This window comes from Nipponia nippon, unplaced genomic scaffold, assembly GCF_047370975.1.
Source record: "Nipponia nippon isolate SJK-2023a ecotype South Korea unplaced genomic scaffold, ASM4737097v1 scaffold_6, whole genome shotgun sequence".
NCBI lineage: Eukaryota > Metazoa > Chordata > Aves > Pelecaniformes > Threskiornithidae > Nipponia > Nipponia nippon.
The window spans coordinates 81,570,012-81,589,212 of NW_028262380.1; the positions used below are offsets into that span (position 1 = coordinate 81,570,012).

Here is a 19,201-nt window from a genome sequence, read left to right on the forward strand (position 1 = left end):
TCACAAACAACCGCGACCTGCTGAATCAGCCCGGAAGGTTGCGGTGCTGCAATGATGGCCGTAACGCCCTTCGGGCTGATGAGGCCTCCCTGATATCACGGGGCATACTTGGAGATTGCTGCTGCCTGAGGGCCCGTCTCTGCCTTTTGCTCCGCTTTTATGGCAGCAAGCACTGTTGGTTCCTAACCCACGAGCAGGGCTCCTAGGAGATACAACCATGTAGATAACAACCAGCAATAACTGGAAGCCAGCGTCCCGATTCCAAGGCCAGTGCTGTATCCAGCACACCTTACTGCCTCCAGCTCACAGGCAGGGGATTGTCCGGTTATTTGAAAAATGTTTTGTCTTAATCCACTCATTTCAGCTACCTCTTTTCAACAAAGCATTGCAGAACTGGACCTGATCCGAAGCATCCACTGGATAGGAACCAGGTCGTGAAGTTGACCAAGCTATTTATAAAAAAAAAGATATAGGACATTGCAAAGGAGTTGCTCCACCCTACCACCTGCTAAAAGAGAAACTCAGGATGAGACATTGACGCCAAGTAAAGCTGACATTGCTGGACCTTTCTCCATTATCTGGGCAGCACATTAGCTCCTCAGACTGTCCGTTCCTCAGAGGCTCAGACAAAACTGGGACAAGGAACAAAGCACCTTTCACCCCAGAGCATGTTGTGGGTCAGAAGGTCGTAAAACAGCTCAAATTAACCTTGCGACTGCTGCTAGAAAGTTCAGGGCTCTGGAAAATACTCCTCTGCGCATCTCCCAGGGTGCGATCAATGCTGGGAAGAACAAACGTGACTATGGCCAACACTTGGCAGCTGAGGCCTGCAAGCTTTTACTCACATGAGAAGTCCTTATTGTCTGATTAGTCCCACTGCGGTCATGAGGGGAGGGGGTGCCCATGTAAACCTGCAGAAGGAGGAGAAGAGGCCTTAGCAATGGAAACTGTGCTGAGACATACATGGCGGCGTTTTTGCGGCCACTTCGTCCATTGTGAATTTTCCACATTTCCCAGTCCATCCCTTTGTTTTTTCTCTTTCTTTTCCTCTAGTATTTGTCCTTGTCAGTGAGGCAAAAGCCCTCGGAAGAAACCGCTGGTGGTTTCCTGGTGGCCCAGACACATTGCAGGCTGGATGCGCTCTGTAGCAATGTCATCGTGTGGCGCTGCATCACGTAGGTGCGCACAGGGGATGTACAGACGTAGAAACACCCTTAGGAGAGGCTGGGAGTTACAAATACATTACAGGAAAACCTGTTTACAAGAGCTGTTCCAACTCAGTGTCACAGATCCATTAGGTGCTCAGGCTGTTCAGTTCTGATCAGTCTGCACGGCAACTCACAGGGTCAGCCCAGCACTTACTGCTGCCTCCTTAAACAGCACGTGTAGGAGAAGAGGCTCTTGCTTCACTACTTCCATCGAAGGGCAAGTCTTACCTGCAACCTGCTTTTAGCGACTAGCTGCAGTTATGTGTGTAAACCACGTAACGAACAAAATACCCCAAAAGACATACGGGCAATTTGCAGAGCAAAACCAAACTCCCTGGTGTTCCTCACCGTTTCTTTCCCAGCACAGTTCTCTGAAACGAGTGCGCAAAACAAATATGGCTTACTTTCGGTTTACTCTGAAGCAATGAGTGTGCCCACACCCACACACACCCATTCCCACACCATGAGCTGTAAAATGGCTTCCAGCCCTGTGGCTTATGATTTATCTTCAACTTCAAACAAGCAAAGATATACGTAAAGGAAGGTACAAAGCTGCGTTTTCCTGGCTTCGCCCGTGTGACAGAACTGTTTTATGGTACCTCCTGTGCCTTGTCACGTGTTCTTCGTTTCTGGTGAACCCTGCGAGAGCTGAAGCACTGCAGAATCCTCAGGAGTAGGGAAATGCCAGAATTATAAGCGTAAAAGTGATTTTCAGCAGACATCCTGCGTTAAGAGGCAAGACTTTCAGCCAATATCATGACCTACTGGGACGGCAAGGAGCAGACTACAGACAGTGTCAGCTTCACTTGTGAAATCCTATAGATTCTAACAATTTTGGAGAGCTACAGGGACCTGGGGTGCTCTGTTTATTATGCATACTTTCAGAGGTACTGGAAGTACAAGCCAGGTTTGTAGTGCTGATGGTGCCAGCCCCTCCACCAGGACAGAAGGACTAGTTAGGTGATGGGGAAGAGGGGAAGCAGAAAGGCGAAGGGCCTCTGTGACCAGAGCCCCCATCTTCCAAGCACTGGAGAGACATGACAGCTACCTGCCTGGCGTGGCAATCATGGCATCCTTCCAGCTACATGAAGTTCGAACACTACTTCTCACCATGTGGGAAGTCCTGCATGCCCTTCGCTGTAACTGGGGCTGAATAGACTTGGGGACTCCCACAGGCTGGATGGGAGGGAGAACGATGAAGAATCTCTTTCTCTTTTTAGCTTGGATGACTGAGGCTGAGGAAGGCGATATTTTTCTTTTGCTAAGCAGCAGTTCTCACCATCTACTTAGCCAGAAAATCTCCTGGGCTGTGGTTACAGCAACCAAGTCAAAGTACAAAGACATTCCTCTGAAAATTAGAGAGAAAGACCTTATTTTTTTTCCTTTTAATTGCCATTAATTGCACTGCCACAGCGGTGCAATGTGTTTTGCAAAGTGCTTTGCACATGGCAATTAAGCCTCATAACATCCCTCACCTTAGGAAGGACTGTCACACACACTGCCCAGACAGAGAAATGCAAATACAGACAAGTAAACATCTTACCTCTCTTCTAACAGTGAATATGTGGCACAGGCAGAAATGAAACCCAGGCATCCCGGCCCCCTAATAATTGAGCTCATCTCTCCCTGACGCCTCCAAATAAAGGAGAAAACTGTTCTGCTCAGCAGCGACAATCTGGTTCCTATTCTACTGCTTTCCTACCAGCCAGCCCTGCAAGCGCAGAGGGCACAGAGACCCGACCGTCCCTTCAGCTCTGCAGGTGCTCCAGCCTAAACAGAGAGGAGTCAGTAACACATTGCTGAAAAATTCAGGCTGATATAAGACGTGTTCCATGGGGAGAAAGAGACTGTCGGTGTGCAGGCCAGCCAGCTTGCTGGGTAAGAGATAGGTTTCTCTGCAACTCTAGGGCCCATTTATCATCAAAGGCCTGTTTATGTACTAAGCAATTGCTTTTCTGAGCAGTGGGTTCCTTTCAGAGTAATGGAAGTTGCCTGGGGAGTGATGGGATTTTTTATAGACCTTCCTCTTTCTTGAGGAGCCACCGTTTATATTTCTCCCTCAGCAGTTTCACACAATCTGACAAAGACCATCAGGCTAGTGCTTTCCCTGAGTGCTAAGCTCCTACATTATTTTGATGAAAAATGTGGGACAAAAGGAAGAATGCTGACCAGCATTTTACTCTAGGTCACAAGATTTCCATCCCATTTGCTACAGGAGGACCAGCCCAGTGGCATATCTTTGCATGGCTAAGCTGCCTGTGCACCGTCTCTTTGCGTCTAGCCGATGCCGGCACAAAGCAAAACACCAAGTTGCACAAAATTGCCCCAAGAGGAAACAGTTACCCATCATTATAGCAATCCAACAAGAGTCTGAAATCGTACACCTAGTAATCAGACTTTACACAATGTAACTACAGGCCTTTATTTTAATGTTTTCTAGGGGGAAAGAGGTATGCTGCTGATTTTTTAGAAGTAGGTCTTGGTTAATTATTCCTTCCTTAAGCTTACAAGGGGATTAGGGCTGGGTAAACAGTGAAGAATAACACTAGCTGCCTTACTCGTAAATGTTGTTAAATGCTGATGGTTTGTATTTTTCTTTGCCCCTAAACATGCACATGAAGGCTTGCTGTCTCTTTGCAGGGCACCAGATACGCATGTGTACTAAGACCGCACACAGGTCTTACTGAAGGGCTCAATTTCAGAGACACCAAAATGCCTCCTGCCCTCCGCGGTGTAGAATCGAACGGCAAAAAGACAATAGACGCTTTCCCCTCAGCCGCTCACTCTGGCCAGGCTTAACCTTCAGACCCTGCGCTAAAAGGCAGCACGGAGCTCCCGGCCGCACGAGTAGCGCTAGGGAGACCTGGGTCACAGAGGGACCCTCTTCAAAGACACTGGCAGAGGGGGGACAGTTCCCGACATCTCCGTACGCACCTTGCTAGCAATCCAGGAAGCAAAATGGGACAAAGTCATCGTCCCTTGTCTCTTTAAGAAGCTGAAGCAGCAGCACGCAGAGATCTAAGAGGCTGTGTCCTACACCACAACCGAAGCTAGGCTCCTGGGACACACACCGCAGCCAACACCTCTGGCTACGTACACTGCACACTGCTACCTCCGCTAGTTGCTCCTGGAAAACAGTCATGGTCTGAAAAAGGTTAGTCAAGAGTATTAATCAAGAGTCCTTAAAAAAGAGATAATTTTATGAAGTATCAGCATCTGCTTTGATGTTCTTAAACGGAGGGGAGGAAAGGCCACATTCATTCAATGCATCTGTTTGTTCTGAAATCATTTATTCAGCTCTGAGAGGGTCTGATTCCTTCAATGTACCTTCTTAGGCAGAGCTGAAGTTGCTGGGATTTGTTTCTAGAGGGGTAAGGTCCCTCGCTGCCTTGACTCCAGGCCTGGAGCAACATCACTTGCTCTTGTCCTTAATGATATCATGAAGCTTGTGCCCTTAAAAGACTTCGCAGCAGCAGCAGAAAAAAGAAAAAAGAAATGCCTAGGAGGTTCCAAAAACTCCTGTCTGAAGGCTTAACAGGTTGATTTATGAGTCTGGGTCTCTCCCACTGTGGCTCAAAGTAAATGTTCAGTTATGGTTTTGTGAAGGGCTGGCCGATCATTTCCTGCTTTGTCAGCTTTACTAAAAGGAGCAGCCGCTGTTCTTCTTCCAGAAGCACAGCCTCTCTGATAAGAATAACTTGAAAAACAAGAGCAGTTCAAACTCCAATAGCACTAATTCATCATTAGGCCCAAACTCCTTTTCATTAGATCATTTTAAAAAGCCTATGCCAGGCAAGGAGATAGAGCTAAACAACATGGAATAAAAGCACCTGGATCCTGGACGAAACATGAAAAGTGCTGTGTTCGTATTCAGTTGGGGAAAAGGTCAGTTCTTACCTGACATTAGCAGCCAACCTGGCAATCTCCAGGAAGGCAGGGGGGCTTCTCAGGTATGCTAACAGCTGAGGAGAAACACCAGGCACTTCGGAGGTTTTAGCACATGGAAGTGGCGAAATGCCTTGTGCTGTCTATAAATTTCGCAGCTGTGCTTCCAGAGCGTGGGCACGCATGACCCGTGAACAAAACTTTTCCTGCTCTCAGTTGGACACAATATATGGGAGGCACGTCCTGGGATGGGACATTTCATAGTAAACCAAAGGACAACTGGGCCACGAGGTCCAAACGGTTAAAGGGAGGTGTGGGATGAGCCAGTGTCTATTCTGCGCAAGATCTTCTAGCACAAAAGCTGTTTTTTAAAATGTCACAGGGAACCTCAAGCGTCCATGAATTTACCAGCATCAACCAAGAGGCACTTAGACGTGTAAATAAAATAGCTGTGCACTTAGTCCTGAATGTAACCCCTGTGCAGCAACAAACTGTGTCAGCTCTGACAAGGACGTCGGCTGGTTACACAAAGGTGAGTGGCCCCACAGATGGCATTTAAATGGTTTAAGGACACTGACCCGTTGTACTAGATGGCAGATCTGAGGTGGGTAATCCCAGCCTAAAGCAATCCAAATTTACCATAATCCAAGGAGTTTTGGTTTGGATGTGCTGGATGCACACATGGGTCTTTGGGGGACACCTCACGTTGACTTTTAAGAATTCCTGCTAGTCAGTACAGAAATGTCCTTGGAAATTGTTATGTTTAGCGCTTATCACGCAGAGACGACCAGGCCAACATGTCCCCTCCGAAAAACAGAAGTGAAATTAAGCAAGTATTCCTTTATGAATTACTGAAAAAGCTGCATATCCCAACCGATTTAGGAACAAAAAACACAGCTGAAGTGATGTCAATAGAGCACATGGAATACCAAAAGATGAATAAACTGAAGGACAAATGACTGCAGACGGAAGAGATGTAAAAAAGGTGTGGAAAAAGGTACAGAGCAAGCTGGTATAGCTGTTGCTAACCTTTCCAAAGAGAAATCACTATAACTAAAATAAAAAAACGGCGCACCTCTTTTTCTCTGATCCCCACGTATCCGAGAAACAGAACTTGCTGCTGCAGGATGATATTGGGAAAAAATCCTAAAAAATGCAAGACTGAAATAAGACTCAAAGAATCAGTCTCCAGGGCGTACTGTTTGCCAGGTACATTACTGAAAGGAGCCAATTCGATGTACTCTGAAGCTCCCTTTGTTAAGCGACACTAGGGACAAAACACTAGGTTAAAAGGAACACTGATCGTATTAGAAAGGGTCATTCATATGTTGCTAAAATACTATTAACCTTCAAAATCGTTTGTATTTTCGAAGGTCTCTGTTGTGCAAATTCAGTGAAGACATGATTCGGGGCCAGGGCCAGCCCCAGGTTGTTTAAGATTAACTAGTTGCTATGTCGGGAAGAGACAAAAACCAGCAAGGAACTTGGGAAAGGAGGTGCTAAGTGTTATCCGAAGGTGCCCCATGATAACATCCAAGGTATCACAAAACCTGCTATTCGTCACCTGGGCTCCCCTATGAAGATAGGAAGGTTCAGCGCAGATGGAGAAGATGCCTTAGGGTGCCACTGCCTGCGGTGAGCACACCGAGGAGATGCCTGTGACAAGCGTTAGAGAGCCACGGTCGTACGCTGCCTGGCTTCAGTGGCAAAGCTGATGTTGTTCCAGGTGGTTAAAGTTATTAAGGTGAAAAAATCTCTAATCAATGTCATTGTATTCCCATCAACATCCCCTGCAGTATCTGACGTAGCCTGACAGCTTGAGGAGCAAGGACACATTCCTTCAGCTTCCCTCTGGACAAAGAACAGATGGTACCTGGGATCATGCTTTATATTTTTGCTAAATAATGTGCCACAAACTGTGTAATTTCCTGAGGCTAGGCTCACCTCTTCAATGAAGCAATTCCACAAACAAATTTGTCCCCACATAGAAATGTGGCACAATAGAAAGGGACCATTTACTCTTAGCCTACACCGATCTCAAACGATTCCTTGGAGTTATGAGAGTAACCTCCTCTTGCTAATATCTTCCTCAGCGTATTGGAAAGATGAGGCTTCCAGAGCAGCAGTTTTTGTGAGCTCCTTGTGGCTTGCTCTCTCTCTCTCAGGCTGCTCTCACTCACATGTTTGCATGTATGCACCGCGTTATTTTCTCTCCAGCCCAAACGCGCCTCCTGTGCAGGAGACACACTGCTAGGGTAGAACCTGCTGTGCTCCTTACCCCACACGGTCCTACTGACCCTTATGGAAATATATCATACGGAGCGCAATCACGCTACGAAGGAGGCTTAAAGACGCTACTGCGCAGCTCCTGTGTTTCTGAAATTCGAACGGACACTTTTGCGAGCAGGTTTTGCCGGCCAGAACTGCTCGCTCAGCCTACAGAAATCTGTAGTCATATGATCAAAGGGGCTTTCCACCCCAGATGAATTTGGACTGCCAGAGCTATTAAGAAAATACCATAAAAAGCAGAAAGCTGGGTGTGTCTGGGCAGCTATCTGCCTCTTTTCATGCTATCATGCCTGCACGTAAGTGAGAGACAAAGGGGAAATCTGCAAGTCCACAATGCAAGGATTAGGCACTTTCTTTGCTAAGTCCAGACCAGAAAAAATGGGTGGAGAGACCCACTGCTGCTGAGCGCTCAGAGAGCTGTCCTGCCTCAGGCTGCACATCAACATTTTTCCACGCGGACAGCAGCTGGTTTTGCAGCCCATTTTCTCTAAATGTTTCCTGCTCCTATGGCATGTGGGTAACTTCAAGTGTGACAGTTTGTATCGCTAACACACCTTCAGATGATCTCCTGCCTAGGAGATGCCTAGATGCATGGATAAGGACACTGGAGACTACTCCGTGCCACTAAGCTTATGGCAGGTAAGCATGAGGTTTTTTGGAAAGGCTTGAGAAGAGTCCAGGCTAGCATACGTTACAGTGACAGTCGTGAGCCCGCAGCAACTTCACCTTGCTGTTTTTTATGCTCTCAAGGGACAGCTAAAAAGATGAGAAAAGGGCTTATGAGCTCCAGGGCCCACACCGATACACCACTCGCTCCAGGACACAAAGAAACCAGAGCGTGGTGCTCTCTCCCACTTCATCCTATGAGACATGGAATCACAGTCAATCTTCAAAAGCAGGCATTCGAGAAAACATTTTCAATTGAAGAGCACAAATGAATGGGCTCCCACAAAGATCAAGTCCCAGCATTACTTGTCTGCTGTGTGTCAAGGCTTGTGCTGCACTCTGGAACTCTTTGTAATGCACGGCGCTGTTAAAAAGGCATAATAAAACTGCAAGCAAGCTTATAATGCCAGTTCCCAACTTCTATTAAAGCAGGAGTCACCTACATTGATACTATGGGACATAAGTTAGGCCAAAGAACTAGACCAATAGTGAGACAGAGTGACCTAATGGAGACTGAAGTTCACTTGGGGCTCACAGAAGCTCTCTAATATTCTTAGAGTCCCCCCCGCCCCCCCAAATCTCAAAGCATCCATCATGCTTTGGAAAAGCCAAGTTCTCACTCGGGCTTTCCCGGCTGCAGCTGAAAGGGCCACATCACACTGCTCTCCTCAAGGTGCTCCAGGGGAACTGGAAAAGCAGCAAAGAAATGGCAACGTGAAATCAAAAGATGAGAATTATTCACACTAAATCGTCTCCCTTCAGTTGTCACCCCCAACCTCCTGCTCCAGCAAAGCAGAGTCAAAAACTGCACTGGAAACAAAGCCCTCCTTTTGTTCTCTAAAGACTAGAAGTCTTTTTATATTTAAATGAAAATCTGTCAAACTAATTAAGTGAATATGTAACGGTCTCATTTTGTACTCATTAGAGAACATCGTAATGGCCATAAATTCCTCTGACGGAGCGTGTATGTGTGAACATGAATGTCTGGTAATGTCTCATAAGCTTCAGGCCGGACTACGTCTTTTGTCTTTAGGTTAGACCTTGTAAGACAAACAAAAGCCCCAGTATTGCTTAAATTAGATGCAAAGTGCTATGTTACAGCAATATTATAAGCATGATTCTTGTGCACACAAACAAACCAGGGGACTCGAGTGATGGTTCCCACCGTGACCGCAATGTGGCCCTTATGTAGGCCTGTAATGCCATGCATTGTCCGAGATGATGTACAATTTTCTGCTTGAAGATATATGGGCAATACAGCTCTTGCCGTGGATTGCTCTGAAGATACCGTCAGTATGACTTCAATGGGATCTGACATTCTTGGCATTTTTTTGCTTTTTGATATCCATAGATAAAAGGAAGAAGAAGAAATAAAGAAATATGGACAAGCAGCACTGAAGTAAATGTATATATATTTTATCTCATTTATAATTCCCATTCTTCTCACTCATTTGTCTTTAGCAAAGAAACTTTCTTCCTGTACTGATGATGGATAACTTTTGAAATAAAACCAGGCTGGAACGAAAACAGATCCCAGTCTGAATTAAACAAATGCAAGGGAAAAAAATCAGCATCGAAGACCACCTAATACCACATGTCGGGGCTGAGGCAGAAAATATTCAAGAACATTAAGGATTCTGGAGAGCTGCTGTGGTGCAGGAACAGCAACAACAGCAGCTAAATTTTATATAGAGAAATGGACTCCTGGGCCACATGAGACAGAGGATGCAGACAGCTCGTCTTCTCATCTCAAGCTAGAGGCACTGTGTCTGCATTTAAATACAGATGGTGGGTAAACTCTTGGATGGGACCAGGCTGCTAGAGGAAGACTAACGCAGGCTTGGTCATCGTCATGGTCCCCACCACCTCCAGCTGCATCAGCGAGGAAAGACTTGGAAGTTGGGACCAGCAGTTCTCCTACCCTGGAGCCAGCCTCCCCGTGGAATCACCTGTCACAAGGGTTTTTTCCAAGTAGGTGGGTTAAGGGGCTGTTTTCTGAACCTCCTCTACCAGCCACTGGCTGAAGCAAGATCTCAAATTGGGGGAATCAGTAGGATAGTCCAGTATTACATGACGCCTTATGAAGCTAGGAATTGAGAAACATTTCTGGGGAGGTCAGGTGCAAGGAACAGGCAACTTCCATAGCCTCTTCCTTGAATCAATCAGTAGCTGTTCCTAGAACTGAGCAGATCGGAGGCTTTAAAGTTCCTCAAGATTTAAGGACTTCTGTGGCCAGCTCCTTGCCGTATGAAGAAAGACAGACTGACAACGAGGGAGAACCCCCCCTTCAACAGGGGGCTTCACTGGACAGTTGTTCTTCTGCAGACATTTCTCCTCTCCACTCTCGAAGTTTTGATGCTTTTCAGGGTGGAAGAGGATAATGAAATGATGCCAAAGGAAACGATTCGTTTTCCTTCCTCCCCCATCCCCAAAGAAGTTATTATAAGGCAATGATAAATGTTGCTGTACTATTGCAAAAAGACAGATTTCTGCTGGAGCAGCCTCACGCAAAACTGGGAGATGAATGGATGCTCTCTTGACGCCATGGGCTGGGATCTTCAGGGGTCACGCGGCGCCAGGAGCCCTGATGGGAACAAGTGATCTTTACAGGCAGGAGAAACCTGAATATCACAAAAAGTCTCTGCCCCTTGCATTATGCTGAGGTATTACGCTCCAACTGTGTAAAAGCATGAACAGGCCCCCAAAATCACATGAGCAGGTTAAAAGTCATCTACTTGTCACAACTAGTATACGCAGAATTTTGACTTGTCTTTTAGGCTTTGAATCATGCGAGCTAGAAGCTTGAAAAGCAGATAACTTCACAAATCTCCTGGGTCAGGAGCGGGAGCTTTAAAGCAAGTATTGTATGTCACATAAACTGGCAATAGCACTCTGTCTCAGTAAAGAATCAAGCCTGCATTTCTGGTTTCATTTTAAAACGTTCTTCCGAATGGTGCAAAGTACAAAACTCTGTAATAAACACTGAAGAGACAGAATGAGACTGAGCCTTAATAGCGCTCAGTCACCTACAACCTCCCTTTACTGATCCCACTGTCCAAAAATAAAACAACCCATCTTTGCTTCTTTTCCTTACAGCTGGGGGATTGCGGGAGCGTCCCTGCATGGATGAAGGATCTTATTCTACATTACAACAGCTTTCAAGTAGAGAATACAGCAAACCAAAGAAACGAAAGGCATAACTTGATGCTAAGGTATAGTTAAATTGAGTCAGATTTTGTGTCTACTCAGTGCAGCTCATAACATCCATTCGCAGCTTGCTCTTGTTCTTTGCTTTTTCCAGCGAGGCCAGAAATACTAACAGCCTCATGCCTGTGGTTCAAGCTGGCAACTAACAGATCATGGTCCCCAACTGCTGAAAAAAATGTTTCTGGGGAGGAAGAAGAGACTAAAGATGAAGGGAGCATTGCAGAAGCCATAAAAATACCCATACTGGCACACTGAAGTATTAAGCACGACTAAAGACACGAAGTGCTTGATTTCAAGTATTGTTTTCTACGCCTTACTCCCCTAGTTCTTCGGCAGATCATTTACTGGAAAGGAAAGGCTGTAAGAGCATGGTTATGACTGAGTAAGCTCCTGATTAAAGCTAAAGCCCAAATCTCTTGTTGCAGAAGGATTGCCGTTTTCCCTGAATGAGATCAAAAGTAAAAGAAAAAACATATGAGGAGGTGAAAGGCTAATGGCTCCTCAAAATAATTCAGTGGTGATAGGGCTGAGATTATTTCTTCAAACAACGTTTCTCTCATTAAAAGCAGGTAGGTATCAGATTTTAATGACTTGGTTTTTCCCATCTCGGTAGGACCAGAAAGACTTTACTTCCCTGTTCTCCACAGACGTCTTGCAGAAGAAACGCTTTACCTGCCGCCTTATCATGGTTAAATGATACCTGCACTTGAAAGCAGGATTTTTACCCTTCTCTACAACCTTAGGCAAATATACCTAGTTCTCAGAGGGATGACAGGAAGGCAAATCACCTACTGCAAACTGACAGCTGTCAAGCGATAATACCTACCTGTAAGAGGGAGAGTTTCATCTCCCCCATGTACCTATCAGCTTTCACTGAAATTATACCCTCCTCCCTGTGATCAAGCCACTATAGCCGTGTGCCCAGCTTCAAACACAGCCTTGAGCGCTGGCGGGGGGTGTCTGCTGTTTCTCCTTCCCTCTCCTCTTGCATGACATCTCTTCGCAAATGGCATGAAACGTCTGAGAGATCTGTTTCGGTTTGCCAGTCCCCTGACTCCCTCTTGTCTATGGGGGCTTCTCTGCAAATTTCTGCATTTATTGCAGGCTGTTAGGCATAGAAATACTAAAGAAATCAATATACTGTTTGGAAAAGTTAAATAGCCCTAACTTCTGAATGTCTCACCTCAAACCTCTTGAAACTCTCATGTAAAATTACAACGTATAATTATTTGTCTTAAAGGAATTAAAACACTTGCTTAAAGACAATCTGTTTTGCTGACTCAAAGCAAGAGGTTGAGCAATTTGCAGGAATGAGGCCACAGTTTCTTGAAAGCAGGAAAAAAAAGTTAAGGTGTGGGGAGAAAAGAAGTCTGCATTTCAAAAGTGAATTTCAGGGAGAAAGGAAGGAGTAAAACCATTCACTCAGACAGACGGACAGACAATTCCTGCCCCTGCTGCCTGAATAAAGGCTCTTTCAGCATTAACCCTTCCTGGTGGCATGCCGCCTCAACACTGTTGTCTTTAGGAGACAGAGTTTTTATGTGGCAAAATCTTCCCTGGCATAAGAGTTTGCATCTCTCAGTAACACCAGTGCTGCTGAGCTATCTGTAACCTCCGAGAATCCAGTCCCAACACTTCACTAGGCAGCAAAGCCCCTTAGCTAGAAGAGAAGTGCTCTGGGGCCTGAGGAAAGTGATAGGCACAACAAATCAATACACTGGGGTTATTTACACCAGTTACAACCTTGGCATCTGTAATAATAAGGCAGAAGTGGTCTCTGTTGTACCAAGAAGGACAACCGGGTGGCTACACATCCACTGCAGACTTTACTGAATATACCTCATGGCAAACACAGATCCACTATGGATTTGTATAGAACGAGATTTTGGCAATTAACAATAAATTACACACATCGGCTGATGTTCCTAGAATGCCACAGCTCAGAAAGGAAAACGCCTCCCCAAACCAAATACAAGCTGAGCTCTAAAAGACCCTTTTCTCCTTTAGCATGCATGACTCTGTAGCAGGAATCCCAGCCCCGTTCCCGCTTATTCATGAGTATGCGTATGCAGGAGCGGGGAAGAGGGCAAGGAAGAATTTCTTTATGAAAAAAAAAAAAAGCAGCCCCATTCCTGAGACGCTGTTGCTATGGGCCTGCGGGGTTCACAACAGATGGCAGCGAGAGCCATCCCCGCGCCTGGCTCTGAAGCTGTCCACTCAAGCATACCATTCGCATTCCCCACATACCTCCGGCCCCGCGGCTTCGGCACAGGGCGGCCTGTCCCCCTCGACGCCCTGCCGACCTCTCTCCTCGAGGTGCCTGCGCCAAGCCGCGGGGCTGGGATGCAAGCAGCGGGCCCACATTCAGTCCTCCCACCCCCTCTGCCTTTCGCCATCCCTCTCCATCCCTGAGTTTTCCCACAACTGAGTCGTGACAATTTCAATACTTTTATCTTCTGAGAGTTTGAATCACTGGGAGAAAGCGGTTTGTGAATTGGAGGCTCAGTCCTGGACGCTGCCGATTTCCGCATCCTCACGCTGGTCTGAATCAGAGCGAGAGAGAAAACATCCCCGTAGGGCCTGATCCAGACCAGGGCTGTGCATCTTCCTGCTCCCTGGACGGAGGAGGCAGCAGCCTTCAGGATAACGGCTCGAGGTGAGGAAGGCTGGACCGAGGCAGAGGCATCCTCTTTGCTGCAGGGGACATCATCACATCCAAAACACTTGAGGGGAGCACGGTTCAGAGCCATGGTCACTGCCAGAAAGGATTCACTGTCTAACAGATGTTATTAACAGCTAAAAAGTGCGAGAGAAAGTGTGCAGAGGGAAAACAATGTAAAGATGGAGTAAGAGAAGTAGCGGGTGGGGAAAAGCATGATTTAAGCAGCAGAGGTGTCCAGCTGTATAGAAGAGAGACACCAGAAGCAGCAGCAACGAACTCCAGGTACAGCATTCTGCCTTGCTGCTCCATCTAGTCTAGTGTAGGGCAAGATTACCTGCAAGAGCCTCCAAAACATGCAAAACCTTGTTGAGAATTCCTCACTGCTGGGGAGTTCCTGGTCTCAGCCTCCCTCTCTGCGCCCTGCCAAATCCAAAGCGTGCCTCCAGCCGCACAGCAAAGCCTTCCCAGCTCCCGGGGCACAACCAGGCTAAAGAAAAGTCAATCCGCCATCACTCCCGCACGCACGTTTGACACTTAATCGTACTCTTCTGGTCTCCTAAACCCAAACAACAGACACGTTGGCTCTGCGGTAAGGAATGTGAATGTGATTTGCCTGTCGCTTGCTGATCACACGTAAGAGGGCTCTTTGGGGCTTATTTGCATTTGGCTGCTGGAGTCACTGGTTTTTTCTTCTTTTTTTGGGGGCAGGGGGTTACACCAACGATGGAGACAAAGCGGCAGATGCTTTAGGCTAACCACGAAGAGCGGCGCTGGACGTGTGCAGCTGGCCATCTGCATTGTGCTGAGCTGCAGGGCTGCTCCGAGGCAGCCTGGGAAACGCGCTCGCTGCTCATCAGCAGGTCCAGCCAAAATCCTTCACACCGCTCTCCTTTATGGTTGTGACTTGCCTGACCCTCCTAAACGTTGTCCTTGCAAAGCACCGGAGGATAGAGTTATTTTCTGCTTGGTTTTTCTTCTGATGCAGACAAGGAGCAAGTATGAAGTTTGAAAAAAGGGTATGACTTTTGCTAAAAGTCGGTTTCTGCGTCTGCATGTGCAGTCTTTTCTGTGCAGGCATGCAGGAAATTTTCCCTCCCTCTCACACATACAATGGTTTAGATTTGGTATTTATGAGCTTAAGTTAGAAATAAAGGAGGAATGAAGTTTCCAGGTGGCTCGCTCTTTCTTTAATCTTTCCTATGTTTCTCCCTCTCTCTCCCTCTCTTTTCTATCAGTCTTTAATCAAATTCCTGCTGTTACTTTTATTGAACAAAGGAGATGCTGGCACAGCCCTTTAGTGCCTATGCACATGGGTTGCCCTCTAACAGCCAAGTTGCTATGATTTATTGTTAAATGGTCCCTGCAGGCAGTAATTTCTAAAAAGCAGAAAGAAATGTCCAGGCTTTGGCAACTGAGGTAAATGTTAATATCTGGTACTTCTTCAGCCACTTGGGTTTCTACGAGGTATTGCCTTTAACCCTTTGAAGGCTTCAGAAAGACTTATCTTTAAGAGACTACAAAACAGACCAGAGAAAACAGTAACATCACGCCTAGACGATTTTTTCAATTCACTTGAAGGAGGCGACAACCAAATCCCTTTAATTCAGGCATCTCTTCAAATTCCAGATGCTACGTACAACACCTTTCTTCACGTTGTATACTACAGAGCACTGAATCGCTCTGCTCAAATTGTTCCCAGGAAGAAATATGTCTGGCTCCTCTACAACCTGACATGAAGACCACAGGAGATGTCAAATCACTCAAGCAGGTAGTGGATGAGGACCCAAGCTAATCCCTTGCCCATATATGATTGTCCACAGTAACTTCTAGCTGAACGTTTTGTTTGCAGTACTGCCTGCCTTCAGTCCTCCTCAGGAGAGCGTCACAGCACGTGAGAGATGCAAGTGGGGAAGAGCTGACACCGTCCTTTGCAGAGCTCCCTGCGGCCTCGCGGTGCGCGTACACGGGTCCTCCAGCCCAGGACAGGAGGTTCCTCACATCACTGCAGCCTGGGAACATGCCCACCCGTGCAGGCATCAGGCTGCACCTGAGGGTGCACCGCAGGGTGCTGGGGCAATCTAAAGTGACTGGGAATTTGCTACTCTAACCAGTTCTAGTTTTATTGTCAAAATCTCCCTGTTCTTTAAGTATTGGAATAAGGAGTGCATATTAGGCAAGGCAGTGTGCTGCGCTCACAAGTTGTGGCTGCATTTGTACTTCAGAGCAGGCTGTTTCAAGTTGATTTTCTTAAGCAGATAACCTACAGCCAAAAATTACTCCATTTTACGTACACAGGGACACAGAGCCCAATATTCCACCAGCACCACTTCAACTTGCTTTCACCCGCACTGCCAACTTTCACTAAACAGACTGGATCACTGCATTGTAGAAAAACCACAGTTACAACAATTTCAGCTGAAGCGCACAGCTAAAGGCTTGGTCCATATTCACAAAAAAAAAAAAAAAATCCCAAACAAACCTAAAGTTAAAGATATCCTAATAGCAATGAAGCAGGTAATGAGTTTAAAGATCAGTTAATGGGTTTACTAAAGGAGTTAATGTCTCAGGAAATAACCAAAATCAAAGTTCAATGAACTTAGCTTTATGATTCACAACCAATCTAAAAGGGCGTATAGGTGTGTATAATATATGACAGGTCTCCAACAAATGTAAACTTGTGCAGGCTCATACTGGAGCTATACTGATTGCCATCTCTTAAGAATCAGTCTCTTTCACATTCTCTTTCTGCTATCTGCAATGTTTCCTTATTAATCAAACACAAATATACGCCAGACTGTACGGCTAGCCCATCTGTATGAAACATTGATGCCAAGCGTTGGCCTGGTTTGACACTTACTTTAAACAAGTCTCAAATTGTAAAAGGTGAAGGCCAAAAAGAGTGCCACTTACTGGAGCAGAGACTCTTACAGACTATAAAACTGTAAAATGCACCCAACAGATTGTGGTGTGTATGTGAGTCAGACCCTCTGCTCATGAGACTCAGCATCCCAAATGCATGGCATTATTATTAGCACCCTTTGACACCAAGGGAGGGAATGGCCTTAAACATGCCGTACAAGTCCGGAGGCTCTCAGAAGTTCACCTCTCCTGCAAGCTTCTGGCACTTTTCTAGCCTAAAGCCCAATAGATTTGCTTACACCACTCAAAAGCTTCACCAGTGACAGAACCTGAGCAGCGGCGCGGCACTGGCTGCCCGTTTGCTGTGAGCTCGCTTACAACAGCAGCTGAAAAATCCCCCATGGCATTGTCTGGACACTCACTTGCTCTGAAGTTTATGATGCTCATGACGTTTAGGACCAACAGGGTCCTTAAGACTCCTGTCCTCCCTCTCCCAAAGCCATGCCGCGAGGTCCGACTGCCTCCACAGGCACAAAGCCGTGCCCGGATTGCTTCGCTGTAGCTGTTGAGAGGCTGCTTACCTTTTGAGACACAAGACCAAGTCTCAGGTATTCCCATCCTTGCGGCGGAGGCAGCCTGCCATTTGGCGAGCGCAGTCCTCGGAGGAGGGAATGGCACTACCGCCTCGGAAAGTGGAGAAACAAGAGCATAGCGATTAAGATAACAAGTTGCAGATACAGGTGCTGTGCACAGAGGCACCTCCGGACTAATCCCGCAGTAAAAAGCAGGAGGTTTGCTCAGCAGAGGCAGCTCAGATTACTGCCCTCCTACCAAGCAGTCGTCAGCAGGCCTGACAGACAGGCGCAGAGACCGTGAGGAAAGGGGAAATTTGCTGAGTGAAAGTGCCAGTCAGCTCTGTCCTGACTCCCAGCAGATTGGTGGTTGGCCCCCTCTTATAATTAACACTGAGTTTTTGAGGGAGAGAGGAGAAAAGAACAAAAATTCAATGAAGAAGTGTTTTCAGCCAGCCAGGAATTATTTCTTGTTCCTCTTGAAAGTCACCATTCAAAGTTCATTTGCAAAAAATAACTGGAAGTGAGAGTGGGGGGTAAAAACCCACAGTGGAGGAGAAGTGTAGCAGGGACATCAGTCTCTGTTGCTCACTGGCCCACAAGTTAGGGCACAGTAATCCGACTGCGGGTTCAGGGTTGAAAATGATGCCCACAACGGTTCCCTTCTGCCAGCCGTCAGCTCTGTGGGTCCCACTGCCTCTTCTCCTGCGCCAAAGCACCAGGCGTGAGCCCTGGCAGAGGAGAAGGCCCTGGGCACGTGGCTCTGTACGAAGTTCATGGGAATAGCACAGAAAAGTATGTGGCCCTCATCACACTGGACCCATCCTGATACAGAGGATGGCAGCCTGATGCAACTAGGGAGGTTCAGTTCCCTTCTCTGCAGCCAGGCTGCCTTAGCATCCAAGAGAATGCTGAAAACATACATTAAATATACGTTACATATATTAAATTAACAGGCTTTTCCTACAGGGAGCAAAACATTTCATTTCAGGCCAAACGAAACATACGATTTCACTTCCATTTCACCCTAAATATTTTTTTTCCCAGTCAGGCTGTTAGATCGAAACACATGTTATTCCCAGTCTCACCCTATGGAGTCTTACCATACTTTCTCCACCTTCAACATCCCCTTTACTTCAAGAGTCTGAATACATCATCCTCTTCAGTGCGGTTAACTTCCTGACACCCTACAGGCAGGAGAGCTGTATCTCCCTTTTAGAAGGGAGGTGAGTATAAGGAGTAATGCCACATAAAAATATCTGTCAGCAGGAGGAACCAAACCCAGCGCCCCAGGCCCAACACCAGCATCCTGGAGGAGTTTCCCGTCTCCCCGAGACAGAGGATGGCACTTAGTGCCTCCATTCTCCTCTTGCAATTTCACTTCACGAGAGCAATAATTTTTAAAAGCCTGGTAAACACAGAAGACTAAGAAGTAACTCTGAGCTAACTGGTTCTTTTCAGTGTCTGAAAGATGTATTTTAAAACTAATATTTCTGATTTTAATTAGCTAAGGCATTCTTTAATAGAAAAAAAAAAGTTATGGTGTACTTATGCAGGCATAAACTCCATGAAAATGTTTTGCATACATGTCCTGAAGACCAACCCTGTCTCCTTTCTAATACCAAAGTCAAAGCAGGCAGAAAGATGAAGAAAGGGGTATGGGGGGGGGGGGGGAAATCTATATTCCAGAGCTATTGGCGTAGCCAGTGTTTTGGCCAGGTGCAGACACATGAATGCTCTTTGTCCACCTGCATTTGTGCAAGTGAGTGAGGCTGCCTTTCGCTCCAAACAGGAAGATTCGTGCATATAAAAGGCCATTTGATACTGTCTGTGCAGTTTCTGCTCTTCATTAT

The 19,201-nt window shown here is 46.4% G+C and overlaps 1 protein-coding gene across 3 annotated transcripts in view; it reads right to left on the reverse strand.

Annotated features, from left to right (window-relative positions):
* The window catches only part of SHROOM3 (shroom family member 3), a 152,911-nt gene that overhangs the window by 76,890 nt on the left and 56,820 nt on the right, over window positions 1-19,201 (reverse strand). Inside the window, exons 1-2 of one of the 3 annotated variants that reach the window (XM_087737210.1) lie at window positions 17,358-17,533; window positions 846-911 (exon numbers count right to left, since the gene is read on the reverse strand). The exons of 1 other annotated variant lie outside the window; for it this stretch is intronic. In XM_087737210.1, the coding sequence (XP_087593336.1) occupies window positions 846-847 (2 nt within the window). In that variant the 5' untranslated portion in view covers window positions 848-911; window positions 17,358-17,533. Of the gene's footprint in view, window positions 1-845; window positions 912-17,357; window positions 17,534-19,201 lie in introns of those variants that run through there. One more of the 3 variants, XM_087737215.1, reaches the window with a different exon arrangement.